General features: G+C 38.5%; 2 protein-coding genes across 2 annotated transcripts in view; both read left to right on the top strand.

The window, feature by feature from the left end:
• The window catches only part of eif2b3 (eukaryotic translation initiation factor 2B, subunit 3 gamma), a 449,880-nt gene that overhangs the window by 138,975 nt on the left and 285,974 nt on the right, over positions 1 to 24,931 (top strand). The gene's annotated exons all lie outside the window — the stretch shown is intronic.
• Positions 7,538 to 24,931, top strand: part of tnr (tenascin R (restrictin, janusin)) — a 73,563-nt gene continuing 56,169 nt past the window's right edge. The window contains exons 1-9 of the mRNA XM_062429255.1: positions 7,538 to 7,665; positions 9,218 to 9,335; positions 11,826 to 12,042; positions 12,210 to 12,310; positions 12,546 to 12,708; positions 13,901 to 14,377; positions 20,284 to 20,403; positions 20,528 to 20,671; positions 21,688 to 21,803. Of these exons, the coding sequence (XP_062285239.1) occupies positions 7,538 to 7,665; positions 9,218 to 9,335; positions 11,826 to 12,042; positions 12,210 to 12,310; positions 12,546 to 12,708; positions 13,901 to 14,377; positions 20,284 to 20,403; positions 20,528 to 20,671; positions 21,688 to 21,803 (1,584 nt within the window). The remainder of the gene's footprint in view (positions 7,666 to 9,217; positions 9,336 to 11,825; positions 12,043 to 12,209; positions 12,311 to 12,545; positions 12,709 to 13,900; positions 14,378 to 20,283; positions 20,404 to 20,527; positions 20,672 to 21,687; positions 21,804 to 24,931) is intronic.

The raw sequence follows: 24,931 nt of genomic DNA, 5'->3' as shown, positions 1-24,931 counted from the left end.
CACACAGTGAGAGTTAATGAAGCTTCCCAGCACATCTCTCTTCCATAATCCAACTGGGATGTTAATCTCCTGTGGGTCCCAAGCAGCTAAAACACACAGATACACCCACCTACACACACATCTATTCAGAGAGAGGGACTGTGATCATGAGTATTGTGTGGGAAGTGAGGCATTCAGTGGCTGCTTCTTGTTTCATGATGCAGCTGGCTGGATGAGAGAGGCTTGTTTGCTCTTTTTCTTCAGCTTTCTTTTTTGCGTTTCTTGAACCCTCTTGTCAGTTCTCTTGTTTTCGTGTATTATTAAATCCCTGTAATCATTTAACTCTCACTTGTTTCTGTAATTATAGAATATTGTCTTTCTGAGAACAGATTTTTTTTATTTCAATCATGTTTTCTTTATTTTTAAATCTTTACCTCATGAAAAATACCTTCTTATATTCTTAAACTCTAGGCACATTTATAGCCATTTATACTTACTGTATACTTACCATTTATACTGTATTAAAAATGTGACCTGTATATTGATAACTCATACAGATAATGAAAACGAGGCGTTAATGCAGCACCTCTGAAGTTGCTTTGCTAGGTTTAAATGCATACAGCATGTTTTGAATGAAAGCCCGTGGGAAAAAAAACATTACAACCCATTGTGAATTGTGAGCTGCAGCACAACACGTTCCCACAAGTCATGGCCAACTCATCCATGGCGAGGGAGGCAGTTCACAGCAGCTGTTAGTACTGCTGTGGTAATAACCTATAATCATGTTGTTGCTTCCAATAAGGAATTCTGAAAAGCAGATCTTTACACCTTCAATGAAAACTAAAACAACAAGTTGAAGCTATCTAAGCTGAACCTCTTTGATACTATTGATCGTGCGTGGTACATTTTTCCCTTACTATTAACACATCTTCAACATTCTTGTACTACTGTGTGATCATTTACTGTATTAATACAACATCAGCTGCAACAAAATAAGTATTTGTCCTCTCCTCTTACAGGCCATCTAGCAGATGAACAGCCCTGCATTTTTTCCTGTCCATTTAAACTTGATATAACTAAAACCCTGAATAGCAGTGAAGATCTTACATTACAACAGATATGATAACATTTTTGCAATTGTTACACACCACCCTTTGTTAGTCCTATGGGGAAAACAACAATCCATCCATCATCCAACAATTTACCCAAATTAAAACCTCAACACCTTTTAAAACACCTGACCAAAAAATACAAAATAACAAAAAAAAAACAACAAAATAACAAAATCCCAGGCTGAGAGGCAAGACCAGCAGTCAACAAACAAGACGTCTCTCCTCTGACACAGGATCCTGGAGCATTTAACCTCTTCCTCCCTGGGGTAGGTGCACCTTATTGTGGACTGATTAGGTTTACATGACCCAATAGACAGGAAAGGAAAAGAACACAATACACAGGCAATATATACAGCCATAACACCCCCACACTTAGAACAATGAATAAGTAGTTTGTTCCACAGTAATGCATGAGTACAAAAACATTTAAAAAAAGATGCGGCACAAATATATCACATCATTCATTGCAATGCATTTTACTTGAAATGAAATGAGTGCTTTTTATTTAGGCATATACTGATCCATATTCTACTTAAACCAAATAACTTTGCCACTTAATACTCACACAGTTCCTAAATATGAAGGTAACAAGGTGTGCAATTAAGTCACAATTGGGACTACTGCTGACAAAAAGATGTCAACCTATATCAAAGCTGGATCAAACAATCTTGCTAAGACAGCAGCAACAAGATCTTAACACACGAAAAGGCCAGTTACTGCCACTGAGTTTGATAATGAGCACCACTCTAGCAAGTAGCCATACGAGTGGGTTCCACTCCCACTCAAAACAAAATAGCTACCACCATGAGCTGAACGCCACCAAAAAAAACAAAGTTACTGCATTTACCAAGCCCAAACACAACACAGGTGACCAATGCAAAAGTGGAGTGCAACAGCCACAAACCATAAAGGGTCACAACAAGTAGACCAAGTACAGAGTTGCTGCCATACACCAACAGCAAATGTCTTCTTTCCATTATGAGGCGGGATCTTTAAAGGAACATCCTCTCACTTGGTCCTTTCAGGCGTTGTGTCTCCATTGCAGAGTAGGACCTTGGAAGGACCCACCGGACTCTGGAGGTGACATAACCGTTCTGTAACAGTTTATAGGCGCTAATTTTGGTGCCTTTAGTTGACGTCACATCCCGCTTTGATTATGCCCATTCAGCACCGAGTCAACCTAAAGCCCCACGCAGGAATTTTTTGGGGTCGCACGGAGTACATACCCCAATGCAGGGACTCATTTTGCCCCCGTAAAAGTTCTCGGGGCGATTGTGCTTCAAGGGGGGTTCCTGCTATGGAGACACAAGCCAACGGTCACAGCCAACGGTCACAGCCCCGTAAAATTACCCAGAAGTTCCGGCAATGGAAACTGCCCTAAAGACCCAACATACGTGAACTGCCACTTTAAACACTGGGTTACCATCACCAAATACCAGCGATGTAGCCGACTTCAATACACTGAAGCATGCTCCCACTCAGGATTACCACCAAAAATAACAAACGTAAAACAAAGTGGCAAGCTTGTCAAACTTGCCCAGTGTTTACCTAGGCAGAGTGAGACTCAAAACTACTGAAGCAGTTACTTACAGTACTCCACACCACAACTACATTAACAATCACAAATAATCTAACAAAAGACATCACCACTACAAACACATTACTTCACCTGATGGATGTTCAGATCCCAAACGAGCCCCTGACTCCAGAGTCAGCGACAAAAAAAGGAAATCATAAATTAATACATTTTTTGAAACAACAATTTGTTATCAACGTAAGTTAAAATATAATTAATGTTAGTCAGCTAAGTCAGAAATGAATGCAGTGTATTGATGAGTGATGTATGTGATGTGTACCAAACCAGCTCTAACCCTAACCCTACTTCATCTGGCTGATGGAGGACTGGGAGAAAGAAGAAAGACAAAGGTAAACAAAGAAACCATTTAAATAGACTGAAGCCTAAACTACCCAGGTGGAGGTACTTTCCTGATGTCCTCTCCAATCCCGCCTACCAGCCCCTAAGCCAAAGCCACTTCCCAAGCAAAAGGCATAGAGAGGGATGTCACACAATTGATTAATGGATTGAACTAATAAAAAAAATCATCATGTAATAAACCATAGTTTTCCTTTAAACCATGAAAAAATATTTTTTTAAACAAGTGAAAAATCTGCCTGTAATTGTAGGTAAGATAATGTCACCTGTTTTACAACAACAATTTGTCCTTCATAGGGGACAAATAGTCAGTGCATACGCTATTAAGTAAAGTTGCTCATTAACTTGAACAGTCATCTTTTATAGAGTGAATTGTGGCTGCAGTTGTATATTAGGTATGTCAACAGATTCAGTTACTGCTCAACTAAAGCATTTACTGCACCATCTAAGCAGAGTTGTTGTTTCCAGACAATATGGGTTTCACAATACAGTGTATAGACCTTATTGTGAGTAGTGATAAACAAAATCATGTAGTCAGTGGCAGTTCTGTCAGAAAAAAGAGGAAGAACAACAAAACTTGTCAGTGAAGGAGGACCAAGGAAAACAGTCTGGAAGAAGAGACAAGAGTAAGGAAAGAGGATCCCAGTGAGTCATCTCTGATGGTTCAAGAAACTTGACAGTGACATCCATTATCTGCAGGTGGTGAAAAAGGAGTTAGCAAAGTGAAATCTGTTAAAGCAATAACATGACAGAGTATGAATTCTGCATGGACCAAAATCTCTAATGAGTATTTTCAGCACGTTATGAGATTGATGCCCCACATAATGTGTCTTCCCTGGAAGCAAAGCCAGTTCATACTCAGTACTAGGCATATGTATACCTAAAGTGTTTAGTTGGGCCAGACGGATACTGGATTTTTGGGGCTGATGCCAATATTGATATTAGGGGGTAAAAAATTATGATCGATACATCGGCCGATAATCTTATATACACAATATATACATATTGGCACATTTTTTGCAGTGATCCCTCAAATGTGGTAATGAAGACATTATATTTTACAGTTTAACAATAAACTACATTGTATAACATGACATAAGTGCATTGAAAAAGTAAACTCTGCTGGGAATTTTTAATGATAAATAACTATAAATAAAAAAACATACAAAAAATGTATATTAAACTTCAATGCAGGAAAATGATAAATGTATATAAAAATTATGCTTATATAACTTTTAAAAAAAATTTAAAAAATGAACAATATTTAGAGTGTATATCAAGGTCAACATATAATTAACAAAAGCCTTAAAATCATGATCTGTGTATAAGCAAGAGCACTTCTTGATAAAGCCACAAAGCATCATAAAACACTTTGCAGTGTGAGCTTTTGACCTGGTGTGTGCAACCACAAATCCCAGTAATCCCTACAGAGAAATTTGCATTGAACTGCAGACACCCTTCCTACTCTGCCTTTTCATGGACAGATTGAGAAAATGATGCTTCACTGATGCTAAACAAGGACTGAACTCTTGCATACAATGAAATACAACTGTATCAGCCACATAAAAGTAAAAATAAAAGGTGAAGGTAACACTTTAATTTACAGGTCAGCTTATAGACAGTCATTTGCAAGTATTTAAAAGTTACCTTTTAGTACATTTTACAGAGAGGGGGATTTTTGCAATTTGATACATATTATTAAAAAAAGGAGAAAAATAAATAAATAAATAAATAAGCTTGTTTAGTTGGTAAGTCCCAATTCATTATATCTGGGCTCATACAATAAACTAACCTCTTAAATCTTTAACTTACAGAACATACTTTTTCAGTTATAATTTGTACCAAATTGAACCGCCCTCTCTGTATAAGTTTTTTAAAAAAGACCATTAAATACCTGCAAATGACTCATTTCAAATTTCCAGGAAATTAGTATAAAATTAAGGGGCTTGTAAAATAAAGCATTAACAAGGTGAAAATGTTAAAAAGCCGCAAGATGCAGCTTTTTTCCTCTGATATTTAACTTAAACCTTATATTTTTTGGCTTTCATTTCCTTACTATATTTGTTTTTCTTTTTTTGTGTGTATTCGTATATTCAGTGGGCATGGTGTGTGTGCATGGGTGTCAGTGTGCACATTTGGCAGGTTATATGTGAAAGATGAGATACCAATGTAATGGTATAGTCTGTAAGTGTTTGTTTGACTTTGGGGACATCAGTAACAAGGAAGCCAGCTCAGTCATTTACTATTATTATATTTCAAATAGCTAATATACCTCCACATTTGCCATTGATTTTGTTTAACCAGAAAATGTAGAGCAGCTGAACATGTTCCTCTTTAGCTGAACAGGGACAACAAAGATCTTTACATTGTTTTAGCTATTCATTTTTTCTGTCATAAATGCCCAGTACATCAAGTCAATTTTTATATTTAGCTTTTTGCCTTCATAATTGCATTTTCTTTGCTGTAAACAAGTTACATTTATATATTATTATACTCTTCCAATATCCAACTCCACGTCTGCATTTACTGTACATGATGAAAGGACTCTCTTTGAACCTCTTGACAAAGACTGGATTAGTATCTCAGTGTAATTACACTGTGCATTTTCAAATTCAATTCTCTTTTCATATCAACTTGCATAAACCACATTGTGGATAAAAGAGAAAGATATTGTCAAAGGTTCAGGACAAATGAAATCTAAAGCTCACCTCAGAGAAAAATATAATCAAACAAAGATGAAAAAGTTGGAAAGACAAGATCAAAGTGGTTTTAGCATCAAACTTATAAGTGTGCAGGTTTCTGTGGTTCATTTTACAGTTGGGATTTAATTTCTCTCTGATTGGCTTCTTTTGTATGCGCTGAATATTTTATCTATTCCTTTGTGACATTGCATAAAGTGCCCTGATGGTTTTTATTATAATTGGAAGAGGCGGTTTCATTTCAGCCTTGCGGGGGGTTGAACTCATCCAATTTCTCTCAAGAAAATCACCAGATAATAAATAAAGTGACAGCATTGTTTCAGAGCGCTCTCAAAGTCATTGTATTTATACTTGTCTACACACCTAAAATATTTAGTTGTGAGTTAATGGTAGATAAGAACACACACACTCAGCTTGCCATGCAGCTAAACTACTTTACAAAGGGTTTTTCTGTACTTACATATTTACAGTGTCTCTAGATTGAGACACATCGAATTATCATCAAGGTAGGTGGACTGTTATTAAAACGAAAGGCTCAAAACGCTTGATACATAGCACAGTGTGGTTTTCTACTTATGTGCATGTGCTGGCATGTATTTTCCTATGCATACACGTGGATATGACTGTGTATGTGTGTGTGTATTGTGGATTTAAAGGCGTATATATCAGCATGTTTGGTTTTGTGTTAGCTGATGTGCTTGTCTAAGTGCATGTGTCTCTCCTGGACAAAGAAAATGAATAAATGAAGATAGTTTTGATTGCCTGGAGCGTTTTGATTCTCTTCATTTTGAATGAGTGGGTCTCTCCTTAATTGAGCCTCCATGAAAAACCTTCTCTTGTTGTGCAATGAAATGCTTGTAGGCATTAGCGTGCATCATGGCCCGATGACGTAAAATCCTATGACTTTAAACCTCTTTCAAACTTTTGTCACTGCCAGTGTAAAACTATATATAGGCTTGCATTAATGTATGGCTCTGTATTTGGTAGACGTTTAAAAGCACTATGCCTTAAAGCAATACACTTTGCATGCATACTGAGCATTAGACCTTTATGTCTTTTGTCTGTAATGAAATAAAAAGGTTGCATGACACTTTGATCTCATGATACATCTATTTTTGCTACTATTTCTTCAGTTTCAGAAACCGGTATATAATAGGGCCCAATTAATAAACTTATATTATCAGCTGACTTAAGTATATACCAGATAATTCAGTGTCAGCGTATATGTCAGTTTAAGAATTAAGAAAGTTCAGTATATAAATGACATGTTTAATATGATTTAGAAACAGTGTCACCATTACATAGTTTACTAATTATGGGGAAAATAGCCACAATGTTTCCTTTGGCATACAGAAGTTCTAAACATGTAAAAATGTGAAATATGTATATAGAAAATCATACACTTCAGCATATACAGGGATAAAACCTTTCCAATACAGAATAAATAGTGAATTAATATTTGCTTGGATGTAAAATGAGCTTGTCCTTGGATATAAGGACATCACTACTTTTATATACTACAATTCATAATTCTGTCAAGGAACCTATTCAAAACTTACAGACCTACAAAGTTGACCAAAAATGATTATTCAAGTTATGTGTTCACGTTAACATAAAACAAATATTGTAAAACAAATAATCATTTTAAAATTCACAAATGTCAATATTGTGTAGCAGCTTTAAAAAAAAATGTAGTATTTAAACATGATGGCAACAGTTGATCTGGAGAGTGCTATTCTCTATCATCATGCCTTTTACATGAAGTGAGTTAAACATCCATGTGGTGCCATTTATCATCATCACATCTTCTAAGCATGCGTTCGAGCCACCTACTGAAGTTAGACAAAGGGACACTGCTTCAGCTAATGGCTGTGAACAGGACGGTTCCAGCTGGCTTTGTCCATCTCACTCCTTCATCATCTACACGCTTCTCATTTGTTTGGTGAATTCACCAGTTAAACGGCTCGTATCGTGTCAGACAGCAGCTGCGTGCTTGAGGGCGGTTTCAAAGTAGAACATTTTCCATCTCTTCAGTGGAGGGAGTCGATTCCACCAAGGCCAAAGAGTCTGAGGCAAGGGATGTTGTAGATTGTAACATATCACCAGTTCTGTTTCCCCTATGGGTCTTGTATGATATATGTATGTGTCAACTTTATACACTCATATAAGTGCCTCCCTTCACCACACACACAGACAAAAATGTGCACACGTACAAGTACAAAAGTTTCAGATTTTTTTCTTGAACTGAAGTATATGCTCAGGTGGGCACAAAGTATATTGAAAAGTGAAGTCTTAGGAAAGTCTAGGACATCAATATGTATGCATACATTCCCAAAACATGTTATTTCCCCTGAATGAAACAAACTTAAAGGGACACATTTTGTGATCACAGTGGGACTCTCTCTGTTTCTCATTTATGTGCAAATACACTGATGTTTCAACATTTTCACCCTAAATGATCAAAAAGAGCCCGAGCCAGTTAGGTGTGATAAGAAGACTTCCATCTGGCTCTCACAAAAGGTGCCAGTTGAAAGCAATAGCCTGCTTCACCAACATGAGATGCATTGTTGTGATGAAAGAGGTTGTTCAATACAGACTCTGCATGGGCGCAGCTGTGAGATGCTTTTAAAAAAACTCCTCCTGAAAGGATTACTGCCCACACATACATAAGCACGAACTTGCTAAAACTCAAGGGAATAGTGCCTAAAATGATTGGACGTGCACACACACATTGTGACTGACATCATTGCTTTTTAGTCTTGTATAACCAGCTGTCACCATACTTGCATGATAAAACATATTTGCAGTTTGTGTAAGATGTTTGATTTGGCTGATAGTGACATAAAAATTCAAATGGCCGCCTTAAAAGCAAACTTCAGCTCTGCCCTGTCTTGTCTGTGCTGATATGTGACAGTCTGCTTGAAGGATTCACATTAGTTTTTCCTCTGTGCGGCTTTTATTTCAGCATGTCCCTGTTCTTACTTCCCCACTCAATGGAGAGGGGATTATAGCGGCATCACTCAAACCATGTCTCTGCTGAAATCCATCTATCAACTCTCTGCCTGAGCAATATTTCTGGATTCGCCCCATGTGGAAAGATCAAATATTTGGTATTGCACAGAGACATACATTCAAAGGTTCTTAGCTTGTTGCCTAATCCCTGGAAGAGTATTTTTCCCTCTTAAGCCAATTAATTTACATCTGATCAAAGGCATTTATTTACCATTTACAGAGGATAAGCTGATGGTTGTGGGACTTCCCGCACACACACGTACATAAAACACACACAGACATGTACATACACATACATTTCCATACTGTCACATTAAATATTACACTGGAACAGCTACAAATGTACACTGAAGATACATATTCACACAAGCAAGGGGCCATCATACACTGGTGTTTTCCTGAAACTTGCTTTACTAACTCTTCACTTTTTCTTGCTCTCTCTTTTGCTCTCTCTGTCTCTCTTTCTCTTATTTATGGCACAGGTGTGAGTGGACAGGACTGCAGTTTCTTCTCAGCATGCCACTGGCACAGCAGCATCACAGGGCCACTGTGCCCACAACAGGCTGGATCCTGGTTTTGGCTCTGTTTCTTGCTCTACAGGTAAACATTGTTCTGACAAAATATCACGCTCCTTTTTGTCGTTGTGGGGAGCTGCCCAAGGCTTTTTTTCATATTTAATATTTATTTCCAATCTTCTATTTTTGGCAGACACGTTAATCACTTGACTCTGGGCACAAATCCACTCAAATCCCAGCTATGATTCAGACTACCTGCACATTTCCTGTGTGGCTTTAACATTTCATATCGGTTGTTTACTGTAAATTTATTCTAGAAATAAATGTTTTTTTTGTTATGAGACCATGCACTGATCATCCCCAACCCCCACACACTTTCCTCCAATAATGAACAACTAACTATCTACTACATACCAATATTTATTCTATTTCTATTAGTATTTAAACCACTGTTTATACTGTTTGTTTTATACTAATCTCCATATCGTAACAACAATAACATTGTTGCTATGTCTGTCAAGCTTTCAGTTCTCGCATGGCACATAGATTACTTAAAATGATTAAGGCAGATTTACCACAATGGATCCTTGACTGCAGAAAAAGGGACACAAAATCTGGCTTCTTATTGCTTGCTAGAGACTGTTGATTTTGGCAGCTGAAATGACAGCCGTCACTGGCAGGTTTATCAGCTGTAGCTAGCTAATTAAGCTAATGTTAGCTCCATGAATTGTTTGAAAATGGTGCATGTTTTGGCATTTTTTAATGGCTTGCTTTGAAAGAAAATCTTGTAAAAGGGGTCATAAATAATGCATTTGATGATGATATTGTGCTAAAAGCCATCCTTACCATTTGGTGAAGCATGTATGGAAATTAAAAAAACAATGTTCTTGTATTGCAGTGTAGAGTTAGTCCATGTAGTATGTTACATGTAACTTATCATAGTATGTTATGAGAAGTTAGGGTTAGGGTTAGGATAGTATTATCTAGTATTATCTAGTATAGTATTATATGTAGTATTTAGGATCAAGACTAAACAGTGTGTTTGGAGAATGTGGAAATATCTTAGGTAACATTGGTGGGGACTGCTAAAGTGTAAACTTCCCAAATCCAATAGAGCATGACAGAACCACTAACATTAGACTACACGGGACACACTATTAGCTAGTTAGTCAGACATGCCAATGTTTTAAGCATTTTACATTAGAGTTGATGAACACAATGTTAAATCCATTCCTTATACTTTTTCTCTAGTGTTTTTGGATTTTAAAAGGCTGAAAAAAGGACACTACTCTAACTATATAGCCTTATGCACACCTCTTTAATGCCTTGATTTCAGCAGGCACAGCTGTGTCGCTTTCCAGCTGAGACGTGGTTTTGTTCGGTTCTCAGCATGGCATCCTACCCCACTGGGAACATTTCAGAAGCAGAGCATTTTGCTCCAGCAGTGTCAGAGAGAAGAGAGGCCCCCCCTTTACCTGGAGAGGAGGCTAGAGGCCGGGGCAGTCATGGCAGCAGTGTTGTCATATAATATTTTGATTTTCCACTTCCAAGATTAACCTCTCGCTGTCCATGGTGACGGATATGCTCTGACGGTTGAATTTTGGCCTGGTGACATCAGTTATAACGTAATATTGATGTAGTGATGTGAAATACGACTGGGGTCTGCACAGTGTGTTTTATTTTGAAAATTGACACCTCATGTTTTGGAGTTTGATAGGGTGAGACAGAACGGCTTGGGTCTCCGGCCATGGTGTCTTTACAATTCAGGACCTACTTGACTCACTGGTGGGTGAACCTCAATCTGTATTTATTTATGCCCAATGCAAGGTATTCTAGATTTCCTGCTGGGGTTGTTCGAAAGTGGCCATGCTGCATCCACTTTGGGGTGCTTACAGCAGTGATTACAATGGACCACAATGGTTTAAATCGCTTCATGGCCAGGAGCCATCAACCGTTGAAGCGCCTCCTGCATGGTGCTCACAGGCTGACACCCCCTGCTTGACACTTTGTCCCTCAATTGGACCTTCAGATGGTGCTGGATGGTCTACTGGGTCTACCTTTTGAGCCACTGGGTCAGACGGACCTGGAGGTGCCGTCACTCAAGACAGTGCTCCTATTAGCCCTGGCATCAGCCAAGTGGGCGTGTGACATGTATAATAGGACACTGTAAATACAGTAAACAGTTGATTCCATGGACTTTAGACTTATCTGCCTGTGGCAAAATTTCTGCTAACCATTCCTTTTATAATTCAATTTTACTTTATCTAATATTAGACATTCTTTGAGCTCTAAGACAAAAACACACCACAATATGAAAAAACTGAAATCTCACCACAGTTTTTCTCAATGATCTATACTTTAAATGTAAAAAATGTTTTTTCAGTGTTGCAGGTAGTGAGAAAATCCTTCATATACCGTATATATCAGTGACATTTTTTTTTGTGTCCCTGTTGTGTCTTTCCTGAATCTTTAGTCCATCATTCTGTAAACAAAAGATTTAAAGGACAAACAACGAGAGACCCTTGAGTCCATACCACATGCAATGTTTTTTGTTTCACATTGTCTCTCTCTGTAGGCTGCCACTCATGCTGCTCCAGCAGGAGACAATAAGCTTGTTCGTACTACCAGAGTGAAGAGACAGACCCCAGGGGGGGATCAGCCCCCCTCCGCTTCCCCAGCCAATCAAACCCTTTGGGAGCAACCTGTGGTCTTTAACCACGTCTACAACATCAATGTACCCTTGGAGTCTCTTTGCTCAGTCGACCTGGACGCCTCTGCACCGCTTGCCTCAGGTGATGGTAAGGTCTTCTGATAGATCGACTGTTTGGCTTGAAACTTACTGTGGTTGTTTTATCTGCTGTCCCGGAGGCACCTTATGTTCATGCACTTACACACAGACGCAAAAACAAGTTGTATTTAGTAGGTTTTAATTTTGAGACCTATTCTCTTTATTTAAAAGGTTCTCGTGCTGAGCTGGGCTCCAGACCCTCTGTGGAGGGTCCAATGGATCCAACAGGACCAGCAGAGTACACTGAACAGACCCTGGATACTGACAGCCAGGTGGGATTTTTATAACAATATTTAATTTATTTAACTGGCAGTAAAGCATTGAGATGACCTATATCAGATGACACAGAATGGGATATGAAGATAGACTGACTGTCTCATGTGGAGCAGAAACATTTCTGGAGGACATCTGTTTCATCACACATAGTAATTTTCATGCAGCTATTTAAAATGATGAAATGTTATTTATTTATATCAGCTCTTAAATGTGTTTAAATCCCTTGTCCAGGTAACATTCACTCACCGCATCAACATCCCGAAAGCAGCATGTGGTTGTCCGGCAACAATCACAATCCAGCAGCTTGCCACGCGGGTAGAGATGCTGGAGAGAGAAGTTTCCCTACTTAGAGCTCAGTGTGGATCTGGTTGCTGTGGGGAAAGCTCCGCCATGGGTGAGTGCTGTTTAAGAGAGTATAAAATAAACTTATGGATAAAATTGGAGTTTTTTTTGTATATAAGCAATTTTACCAACAGTATTTGCACAAAAACATCTTGGTATCAAACATCAAAATATAGGAAGTAAAGATATAAAGCAGTGCCAGAAAAACATTTAAAGCAGGCTGTTCCATATGTAGCATGAAGGGAAAAAAAATGGTAAAACAGCCACAAAAACTGTTTATACCATGAATGATTTTAAGATAGTACAGGGGTGAAATATGGCAGCAGACTTTTGATGCTGGAGGGCTTTTTTTTCTTCTGCTGCACAGTCTAGACCTAAAAGGTGGTAAAAAAGAAAAATGTTCTCAATTCAGGAGATGCTGCCATTATAATATGAGGGGACTAGAATGGTTAGAATTATATGATATATTGTAGTTAAAGGATCTGGTCCATTGACACCATCACCCCATTCAAATATTTTTTTTCTCTATCTCTACTGTGAGAATATGATTATCTCCAGCAGTCACAAACTGAATCAGAATGAGGATGAAATGCTCAGCTGAGGAGAATGATGGCGGGATGGAAATTCAGAAAATGCGACACTAGTCCAAATTTTTATTTATGCCTTCACTACAGTTTCCTACCATCAAGGCTGTTCACTCAGCGGGTATTAGACTTTCATAAAATGTAACTGTAAGTTGATATTAAAGTGAACAAATTCTTAAAATATAAATTACATGCAGTTTTTAAAGAGGCATCTATGAGTTTGCCTAAGTTTCAGTGAATAGGAGTAATATTATCCAGTAAAACTAAAAGTCCACAGCCATGTTCGCAGCTCTGAGAAGCTTATAGGCTTTTAGCTAATAGCTTTAACAATTCATCCTGAATTCACCTGTTTGTCAGTACTAAATTTCATGGCAGTACATGTAGTTGTTATAAAAAGAGCCTAGAGGAGAAGTCAGGGCATCACCAAAGCCTGTAGGCTCCTCTGGGAGCCACATATGTTTGTACAAAACTTCATGGCAATCCATCCATCAGTTGTTGGGATATTTCAGTCTGGACCAAAGTCAGACACCCAAGATATTTCCATCCCAAGAGCCAAGATAAAATAAAATCTAAAATCTCACTCTGTATATATGACTGTATGAGATTTCTTTTCATCTTTGAAGCAAACGTAATTTTTTTACATACTTTTTTTCCCCCCAGGACGTCTAGACTTTTTCCCAGGCTGCAGTGGCCATGGCAGCTTCAGCCTTGACCTATGTGGCTGTATCTGTGAGGAAGGTTGGACTGGCAAAAACTGCTCTGAACCCCGCTGCCCAGACGACTGCTCCGGCCAGGGCATATGCATAGAAGGGGAGTGTGTGTGTGACCGTGACTTTGGAGGTGAAAACTGCTCAGAGCCACGATGCCCATCAGATTGCTCGGGCCGTGGTTTGTGTATTGATGGGGAGTGTGTGTGCGAAGAGTCTTTTACTGGCGAAGACTGCATGGTCGGGAGGTGTCTCAATGACTGCTCAGACCAAGGGCTGTGTATCAATGGGACGTGCCAGTGCCGGCCTGGGTATGTGGGAGAGGACTGCTCACTGGTCTACTGTGCCAACAACTGCAGCAAGAAGGGAGTCTGTAAGGATGGATTCTGTGTCTGCCAGGACGGTTTTGCTGGAGATGACTGCAATTCTGGTAGGCTATTACTTTTTATCCTTCACATCAAATTCATCCTTTGGCTGTTATCAAGAATAAAAAGTAGTTTGTCTGACGTTTGTTGTTTGATTCCCTGAAGCAGAAATTCTAGGAAGGGAAGTATTCCTCCTTTAAAACCTCCTGTCAGTGTGACCAGGAATAAGTTACACAAAGCAGAAGTTCAACCTAAACAGACTTCAGAATGACAGCCTTTGACCCAGCACACAGTTAAGTCTCAATTCTTGAGCAGGAGCAGGTTTCTTTTAAGAGTTCCTACATTAAATAGAGTGTCTCCATTACCAGGAGGGATTTCCTGTAATATGGGTACATTTTCTGTTCTTGAATTGCTGGCACTATTGCTAAAATTTACGTGGGTGCAGAAACTGAAAACACACTTCAGGTTACAGTCTAGTGAGTATCTTCAAAAAGGTATGTCTTTAATCGGTTTACTTACAGTGTAAAGTGTGAATAGAATAATAAAGACATTTTTACATCACGGTACTCTGAAAGAAAGAAAAATTCAGCTTTGGATGATTTTACACCGTTGCATGTCATTAATATTTGACATTCAATACAGTGTTGTTTGTGGTAGATTTTGAAGATGGTTTAAAGAGAAAAATCTTATGTCAAAATAAAGATTCTTTCAAAGATATTCAAATACGGCTGCATTTAATTATTATTTATTGTCCGATCTGTTGATTGATTGATTAATGGTTCATTTGTTTCAACAGATATTTTTAAATAAATGATATAAAACAGAAAAGCAGCAGAAAAAGAAACTAAAACCAGCATGTTTGGCCTTTTTGTTTATGGTTAATGGAAACTATTAATCAGTTACACAAATTGCTGGTGATTTATTTTGTTTAAAGACTGTCTAATTGATTAACTACTAATAACTACTACAAAATGTGACATTTTCAAACTCTCAGCCCCATCATTTTTAGTATACGAGCAGAAAAACAAACCACTTTATGCTTCAGATGCAGGTGGTGCGCTGCGTGACTTGCTGGACAGCAGAAGGTATAACAGCATTCATTTGTCAAAAGTCACATTCATCAGGGGAGAGAACTGTCACATTAGCTGCAGCTGAGACAGTTTCTGAGCCGTGCTTGCTTTTGTTCAAAGCCAGCTCTCCACGCCAAAATATCAGATCCTCCTCTGCCATTTTGGGCAGCTGTCAACAAAGTGAAGGATGAGGACAGACAGAGGGGCGAGTAATAGAAAGACAGGGATGGCAAATCATATTACTCTGGCTGATTTCTCCCTGCCCACCCTCCCATTTAATATCTATACCGAATGAGGGAGTCCGAATTGCTCATTTCTTTGCAATTAGAGGCCAAAATAGCCAATGCTTGTAGGAGATAGTTTGCTGAATACAAAACGAAGCAGTGCCATTACTACAGACCTGTAGGGTGACAGACCTAAGTGTTTCATGTCATCAAAAGCTGAGGAAAACACTATGCATTTTTGCTTCAATTATGGTGGCCTGTATTCTCCCACCATGAGAAATAATGGAGGCTGTTGAATTTAAATTGGATGTCTCAGGCATGGTATAAGATATAGTGTATCTTCACATAAAAATACTGTATATCCAACCACAAAGCAAAGATCAACTTGTGCTGAAGAGTGGCATTTAATCTTGACAGCAGAGGTATTCCACAATCATTTCAATGAGTTCTGGAAAAGTACCAGTGACATTCTCATGTTATTGACATCCTCCGAGTGCAGTGGAGGCGACAACTGACATTTACATTTCTCACATAGTTGTGTCTCTCGGTGCTTTGATACAGCTTTAAAGTTGTCTAATGTATATAGATACTACTGAGAGGATGACTTCATTATGATATTTGGATCAATCCTTAAAATAACCTAAAGTTTAGTGTTTCTCCTATATTCATCATGCAGTGGCAGTGGTGTACAGCTGATACATTTTTGCACAACCATAAATATCAATGGGCTACTACTAATGATTTTCATTATGACATTGTACAAGCACAATAACACTCTGCATTATCGTGCAATTGTTTTGAGTCATCGACTAGATCATCAAATGTGAGACCACTCCCTCACCTCATTATTCAGTGGACCTCTATGTTAAAAATACTGCTATAAGAGTAGTATTGCTCCTTTAAGGAATAGAGCAGTGTGTAATTTGTATGGGTGGGAGTGTGTGGTTGGCTGAGTGTGAGAGAATGACAGTAAATGCAAGTGGAGTGAGAACAAAAAAATAGCAGTAGGTTATGAATTTGGCAGTTAATGTACAGTACAGACATCAGTGTGTCCGTTAATAAATGCTGCAGCTTCATCGGTTGTTTTCTCGACTGCTGGAAAAGTGAAGGGCCCTGAAGTTAGCGACAATAGTATAGCCTAACCTAACCAGACTCACAAAAGCTATAACAGGTAATGTGGACTGACTGAACACCTTTTTGACCACACTTTAGCTTAACTTACAGCCTACTTTTTCTGACCTGGTGAAAAATATAGCATTCCTACTTGATTGGCCCCAAAACCATTGCATTGTTGTGCAGTGTTTAAGCAAAGTGAAATAGTAACTCCAGTTCTGTGAGTATGTGTGTAGACCTCTTGCGGGCTTCGCTTTTGGTTTACCCTATGAGGCTCCGCCTTGGCACCTGAGAAATCTCTTGTGTGCCTTGCCTCTGCTGCTAGCGGATTCGCACAAATCCTATTTCTATTGCCTAGGTCGATGGAACCAGGCTGAGGCCAACTCTTTTTCCGCCTGCATAGCACTCCATTGGGAGGAACATGACGGACTAGTACAGATGTTCCCTATTACAAACCCAAAAATAAAATGTCAGTTTCAGTTTTGTCAGTTAAGCAAAGTAACAAGAAATCTGCCGTTATATAGAAGATTTTAAATGCCTTAAGTTAAAACAAATCAGACATAGAAATAAAGTCAAATACAGAAATAATCCTTTTTCATTTGTATCTTATTTTTATGTGTGCATTTATTGTGATATTAGATTTTTTCATCTGCGATCTTCAATAACTCAATTAATTGTTTTTCATTGTGAATCAAAACACAAAACTAAGTGAAAAAGAGTATTGCATTTCAGGGTTGTCCGGCAGAGAGCAGCAGAGAGGTGCCAGTACTAAATACAAAGTTTTTATGAGGATATGGAGTTTTATTTTTTGAGATAGTGACACACTTTCTTCTTTTTTAAGATTTTTTCTAGCATAGACGCCTTTATTTGAAAGTAGAGAGACGGGAAATTACGGGACAGAGGAGGGTGTGACATGCAGAAAGGTCCACCGGCAGGGACTCGAACCGGGGTCCGCTGCATACATGGCATGCGCTCTTAACCACTCGACCACCTGCGCGCCAGTGACACACTTTTCATGCCAGAATCTAAAACAATTGGCCGTCCAATCACAGCTTTGGGACCGAGCACAGTTACAGTTCATTCCAAAAAATGTTTTTTAAAGCAAAGGACTCCATGATGGGAGGTGGTCAAGGGATGTGACAGTCACAGAGAATATTATAGACCACAGGTGATATTACACTGTCAGCAGCAACACAAGATGATCATGGTCAGCGTGAGAGAAGCTTCCTCGAAACTACTGAAAAAGCCTTTTGGTAAATTGACAGCCATGATGATGAAAATATGGTGAACCGAATAAAAATTCTGCATTAAATTTGTCTTATTTATATATGATTTTCTTTGGTTAATTTTGGTATCATTTTTAAACTCAAAATGAATTCAGATGAGAAGTCAAAAAGTCAAGAAGTCAAAAAAGTGTTTCCCAAGTCAAGAAAAGCAGAGATTATCTATTTGACGTGTACAACAGGTGTGGTCCACATGTAAATGCAATTTTTACCTAAGAGAGAAATGTCACAGATGTTCTTAAATCAATTATGTATTTAAGGAACAAATTAGTTGTATTTCACTTTATTTGTGATTTGTTTTCATTTAGGCATTTAACATTTTCCATGCCATTATACAAAGTACCCTGAAGGTAAACTTGTCCCCTGATGATGTACTGACCTCTGATGTCAGCTAGAGGTTTACCATCAAGGTTTTAGTTTAGTAGATACTGCCGTATCTGAGAGAATACTGATTAGAACTAATGAGACTTTAAGACTCCAGGCGAAATTCTTGAATGACCTTCAGAAAGCTGCCCTTGAAACAAACCTGGGGAAGGATATACCTTAAAATAGGTTTCACAATTTTCCAGAAATCAAGAAGACAAAAACATTGAGCAGTTGAGTTAGTTCCCTAGTGATGTTACCAGGATTCATTGTAGTATATTTATGTAGATTGATCTAATGTTCTCCTCATACAGCGCATGTTTGGTGAATCAAGGTACAAATGTGAAGATCTTTGAATTTTCTTTGTCATCCTTAGATGCCCCAAAGCAAAACAGGCTTCAAGTGAAATAACAATAAGAGAGAAGAACAATGAGATCAAGTTGGAAAATGAAAACTGCTGTTGAAGTTGAAAATGTACCCAATTTACAATGGTTGAACAGGGTCTTGATAAACTGCATTTGATAAATGTTGATAGATGTCAGATTGCACTTGTCCTGGATGACAGTTTCATATCTGCATTAAAATTAACTGGTTGTTGATGACCTTTTATGTGACAACAATGCTGTATCTTGAGCTGAATGTTGAACATTTTAAACTTTAAAATTGTTGACTAATTTCTCACATCATCCTTTTCCAAAGTGCTCACTTGAGAGTCTCTCCTTCATTTTCTATAGGAATAGGTGTCTTTACTTTCAAGCAAATTGTCTTTTCAACCTCCTGCATGACCCCATTCAATCATTCTTCTTTTGTCCCATGGATTAGTGCTCCATCTTTTTTCCATAACTTTTTGTTGTTTCCTTCATATACTTGATGATGCTCCATCTGACTGATGAAATAAAGCTAGTGAAGTGAATGCTGCAGGAGTTGTCCTCATTGCAGGTACACTGTATTAAACTGAGCAAGATACTGTACAGCATGCACCCATCTGTCAAGTGTGTGAGGAAGCTGAAACAAAGTGTCCACAGAATCCCTAAGGAGGACTCAGTGCTATGCCGTAGAGTCCTGTATCACAGGATGTAGAGATGTTGAGGATGAGAGGTTGTTTATCACACCATCACACTCACTGCTCCTTTACCCTCTGCCTTTCTTGCTTCCCTTCCCTGTTTCTTCTACTTCCCTTATTCGCTGCCTCTCATTTAACGCTCTGTCTATCTTAGAAATTTAGTCTCCTCAACATCTCGTGAGTTTTTCTTCTCCTGTTCTCTTCCGCATCTTGACGATGCATCCTGTTCGTAGTTTCTCCAACTCAAACTGTTTGTACATATCGTCTTTTCTTATCCTCTTTTATGTCCTTTACCTGTCTCCTCTTCCCCTTCCTCCTCCCCCTCCTCATGTTTTTGGCAGAGGGAGCTGTAAACACTCTTCTTTATGCATCCACATTTACATTCAGAAGCACCTCTTAGGTTTATGGCTTGACTTCACTATCTCCACTTCAGCCCAAATGAATGACTGTGCTTTTCCCTCTCATGTTAACACTCAGCCTCTTGTTGTCACAAGCAGCTTCTTTTACAGACTGGAATGCACATACAGAAAGCAGTCCGCTCAAATCTGAGATATACTCAAAATGCAGATTGCAGAAGGCCACATAACACTATCTACAAGTGCACAGGCACAAGATTTTGACTTGGGCTTTGGGTATTTGGGTAGTTTCAATTAAAACAAAAAAACCATCTTAACCTGTTGGCAACAGGAGTTGCAAACATTTGCTTAACATAGTAATACTTGCAATTTGCTAGCCAGTTACTACAATGCTGGCATTGCAGTTAAATATTATAAAAACTAACCCTAACCCTAACTCCAAAAAAACAATTTTTATAACAGTTTTATTAAACATTATGCACTTTTTTCACCGTAACAGTGGCACCTGCCATGAACCTGAAGATACGAGGGGTGACGGATCGAACAATTACCCTGGAGTGGGAGGGATCAGTGGTGCTGACAGATTTCTTAGTAACCTACACACCAAGCAGCCCTGGAGGTAGGTACAGAGATAGCAGGGATGTTGTAATTTCAGTTTCAGTTGATTGAAAATGTCTTGGAATAAAAGAAGGGCATCCATGTATCTGTATATCTTTTTACCTGTCACTCTCTCTCTCTGTAAGGTGTACAACTAGAAATAAGGATTCCAGGGAATACTACCACCTGCACTATCACAGGCCTGGAAGCAGGCATGGAGTACAACATCAATGTGTTTGCTGTTATTAACAGCACTATCAGCGTCCCTGCCAGCATTACTATTTCAACCTGTAAGTGTTGTCCTGTGGGTTGTTTTGACAGAATCTTCCCATGGGAAGTTCTCTGACATTTCATTGCATCCATTTTTGGTCCATGACTAACATAATATGAATTTTATACCTCAGTTTACAATTTTATAACATGTGTCACACATTCATCCATGCAGATGCACACACACACATTGTCTCTCACTTTTTTTCTGTTCAATCTGAGATGTTTCTCGAGGTCAATAGAATGAGAATACCACCTGCTTCTTGGCACCAACTGGTTGTGATTCTTATCTGTAACACCTGCTTAGTGTCACTCACACTCAAATACCCATATACAAACGCACAGAAATGCATGCGTGAACACCCTCTAAATGTCTAACTTCTGGCTGATGTTAATGCTAGGTCATTACTCCATTCTCATCAGAACTATGGAAACTCACTCAGCCCCTTACTAAGTAATGGCGGACAGAAAATTGTATCAGCTGATGTACATCAGGTGATGGGTGGCTACATACAGTATGTTAGCATTAGTGCAGCCTTGGCTGTGAAATGATCTATTTCACAGATAAGGGAATTTAATTTCAGTGTTTGGAGTATTAAAGTCAATTGAGGCTAATTAAATTTGATGCCACCATTTTATTTGTTTATTTGTCTGTGCAAAACTTAGTTATGAAATGTTGGATTTAATTATCCAGTCAGATTTATGAGAACATCTGCATTTAGCACTTGGTTACGGTTATTTGATCTTTCAAGGGGTTTATGTATAACTATAATCAATACTGTTAAATCATTGCATATGCAAGCGGGAAAAAACTGCCTGTTGTTCAATAATTTTTCATGAGGCAGAAGGTTATCTTTTTAAACAAACAGCACCTTTTGATTAAAAAACAATGCACCGACACAGAAGCAACAGAACAGAAATATAAACGTATAAGAAAAAGTTCAGCATCCGACACCTTCAGCATGAGATGGAGTAGTGATTTATGGGCTGTGTGGGTCAGTGAAGAACAATAATACGTCTCTGCCTTTCTCTCCAGACCTCTCCAATCCTGATGGTTTAGTCTTCAAATCCATCACAGAGACGTCAGTGGAGGTCCGTTGGCAACCATTTTTCTATTCTTTCGATGGATGGGAGATCAGCTTCATCCCCAAGGTAGAGTCAAAGCTGTGTGATCACTCAGTGTATGTGTTCACTGTCAGTGCCAATTTAAGACTTTGAGTGTTGTGAGACATGTGCGTTATCTTTATGGGTGTAAGAAAAACAAAAATGAGGAGCTGAACAGAAGAAGAAAACACTGGCTAATAGTGGCTTTAATTAATTATCAGCAAATAACTGAACAAAATATTCTTAATTGAAAATAAATATTTTCAAATCTCGCTAATGCCAAATTCTCAGTGACTTTGAATGTCTGTGCAGAGACAGGAAGTTAACTAAGAGGGTTTGCTCAGCTTGAGGCCCATATCAAATTAGACAAGTGGATTGTCTTAAGCTTATTGGCTATTAGGTGGATGAGCCATTAAACCCTTTTTGAGAATAACCCTTTATAAAACCAAAGCCGTGGTTCAAAGCCATAAAGCAAAAACCTTTCTCTTTCTAATTCCCGCTGTAAACTCAGGTACTCTAGGCACTCTAATCTCTTGCCCTCTCACAGTAATTGGTTTTCTCCTTTAAGGTGTTCTCTGGGGGAGATATCCTTTGGTCTGACCAGACCCCGAGGCCTAAATCTGATGTTAAGATGCTTTTTTGTATTTGTTTCAAACCCTTTTAAGGATAGAAAGTTTCTGAATGAAAAAAGGCTGTGAGTCTCCTAATTTCATTTTATTGCTTTTAGCTCTCCCTTCATCTTTTTCTCTACGTCTGCCGTTTTCTGTCTGCTGTCTCTTTTCTTTAAGCAACATCCATTCACCCCAGCCTTTCATTCTATCCTCTCAGTTTTTACTTTCCACCTCCATCAAATCCCCAACCTACTCCTCTCTATCCCTGAAGGTACCCTCCATCTTTTTGTTTCTCCTTCACCTCTCTCTCTCTCTCTTCCCCTCCTCTCTCCATCGCTTCCTGTAAGTGTTCCTCCCCCTGTCTTTCCTCGCTTTCCCTTTCTCTCTCCAGCCGCAGGGGAAATCATATTATGAGTTGGCAGTCCCGCCCCCTGTGGATTTAATCCAGCAATGGGGATTTTGAATTTTGACAATCTCGTAATGAAAGTAGGCATGAAAGCTTTGGCCTATGCGAACAAATACAGAACTGAGAGTGAGAGAGGGAGGGTGAGCTTCAAGACCTGCTGTTAACACTGTTAGCAAAAGCCACAGTGGATATCTGACAATCCAATGAAATTCCACACTGCCAGTGTTTTGGAACACATACCTATTACACCCTCTAATATGTTTAATTTTGGGCTTTTCATGATAAATCCACAAGCTAAAACAGTTGGTCAGTACAACTACGAGTAGAACTGTACTAATATTATACTATATTGTATTAAACAAACAGAACCAAACAACATTTTGTTGACTGTTAGGCAAGCTTCCTTACATAATAACATTCACGCAACAGAGAAATATTTGCACACGCATAACAATTCTGAGGTATCTCATTAACACCTGTCTCTGTTATGCATCTTGAGCTGACTATTTGTGTCTAGATTTCATTGCTGCTTGCTTCACTTCTGCTAGAAGGTCAAAGGGCCCCATGCACAGTTATCACATCAGACAAGTGTTTGTTTTTAGTGCGGGCTAAAGAGCTAAGAGCTAATACAAATTATTCAAGATCTAATACACATGCATGGGCTATTCCAACTGTTCAGATTACTGCAACAATACACATCAAATGTTGCGCTTTTACCAAAACAACCAGTGTCTTGCATTGACATGTATTGACATATTTTCCTGTCCATCGGGACACATTAGTGGTTACACTTGAAAAGATGTGTGGTTAAATGCGTCCCAGAACACCCTCGGCAAGTAGTTGTAGGTGATCGGATCACAATGCATCTTGGTGGTCATTTAGCCCTGTCTGCTTGTTATCCGATCACCTGAGACGCATGTTAATGCCAGGTGTAAACAGGGTCTTTGAGACTGATTGCTTCACGCTTGGGTAAACAGCGCCAGGCAGGCAGTTTCCATGGACAACTTAAAATCAGTCTTGTGTGTGTGAGATTGGCTCATTTGAGTCTCAGAAGCTGCATGTTGTTTAAGAAATCTGGTGATTAAGTGAGAGGAGAGCCATGTGTATTCTAAACAGCTTGTAATACATGCACATTGTAATACATGTTTAAAAATGTTAATGGTCAGTTCCTCTAAATTACAAAAACATATTTTTTCACTTACCCCTAAGACTATCTAGCCACGTTGTAATTGCACAGGTTTTCTGCTCCCACCCTAATACATAGCAGAGAATGTAATGTTGTTTGTGGTGCTCACAGCATTGAAAATACATTAAAATAAAATAAAAACTCTTTCCAGAAACAATGTCCCTGAATTATCCAGAGGTCTCCCTCTGGAGAAATAAGCTTTATGGATACTGTTAAATGTTTTCAGAACTTTAAAAAATAAAATAAAATCAATTAGAATTAAACTGGTGTTCTTGCCAGTTGTTCTCATTCTCTGTTTCGGTAATGTGCTTAACATATATTGATGGAACAAGCTTTCTAACTGAACACCATTAAAGTTTAATTTACGTATTAATTTGTTGTTTTAGATGATTAATTTGGAGACTAAAAGGGAAAACAAATCTCGTGTCTGCATTTTTGTAGTGTTCTGTAGTTATTAGAATATTGATTATTGTAAATGTTTTGATAGATGTTGCAAAAAATCTTTCTTGTACTTGTAAAATGTGGGAAAACCCAGTTACTCTAGTAAGTAACCAAAACTTATAAATGAGCAATCAAATAATCATAATACATCTTTATCACATTTTGACTCAATGAAATTTAAGTAATAAAACACAACTCTCTTTTGTCAGTCCTCTGCTATGTGACCTTGTCAGCTGACAGAATGATGACTAATTATGGGCAAAATGACACAGGAGATGGGAATGTGTTATACTATTATGGTGATTCATTTGGTATAATTTAAAATTACCTTCATTTAACTGTATTATTACTGAGATCATCACCGCTGTGTGTATTTAGTTGAGGTGATTAAATGAATTACATCTCTAATTACAGTTTTGATTCAGGAAAGGGGCAAGCTGTCGTATGTTCTCTTTTAATGTGAGCCTTCATAGTACAGGCTTTGGGGGATCTTGGAGCCGCAGTAGGTGTAACATCTGTCTGAGGTACATGT

This window comes from Scomber scombrus, chromosome 11 (assembly GCF_963691925.1).
Source record: "Scomber scombrus chromosome 11, fScoSco1.1, whole genome shotgun sequence".
Classification (NCBI taxonomy): domain Eukaryota; kingdom Metazoa; phylum Chordata; class Actinopteri; order Scombriformes; family Scombridae; genus Scomber; species Scomber scombrus.
Note: the sequence above shows the minus strand (reverse complement) of the source record. Positions and strands in the feature narration are given on the sequence as shown.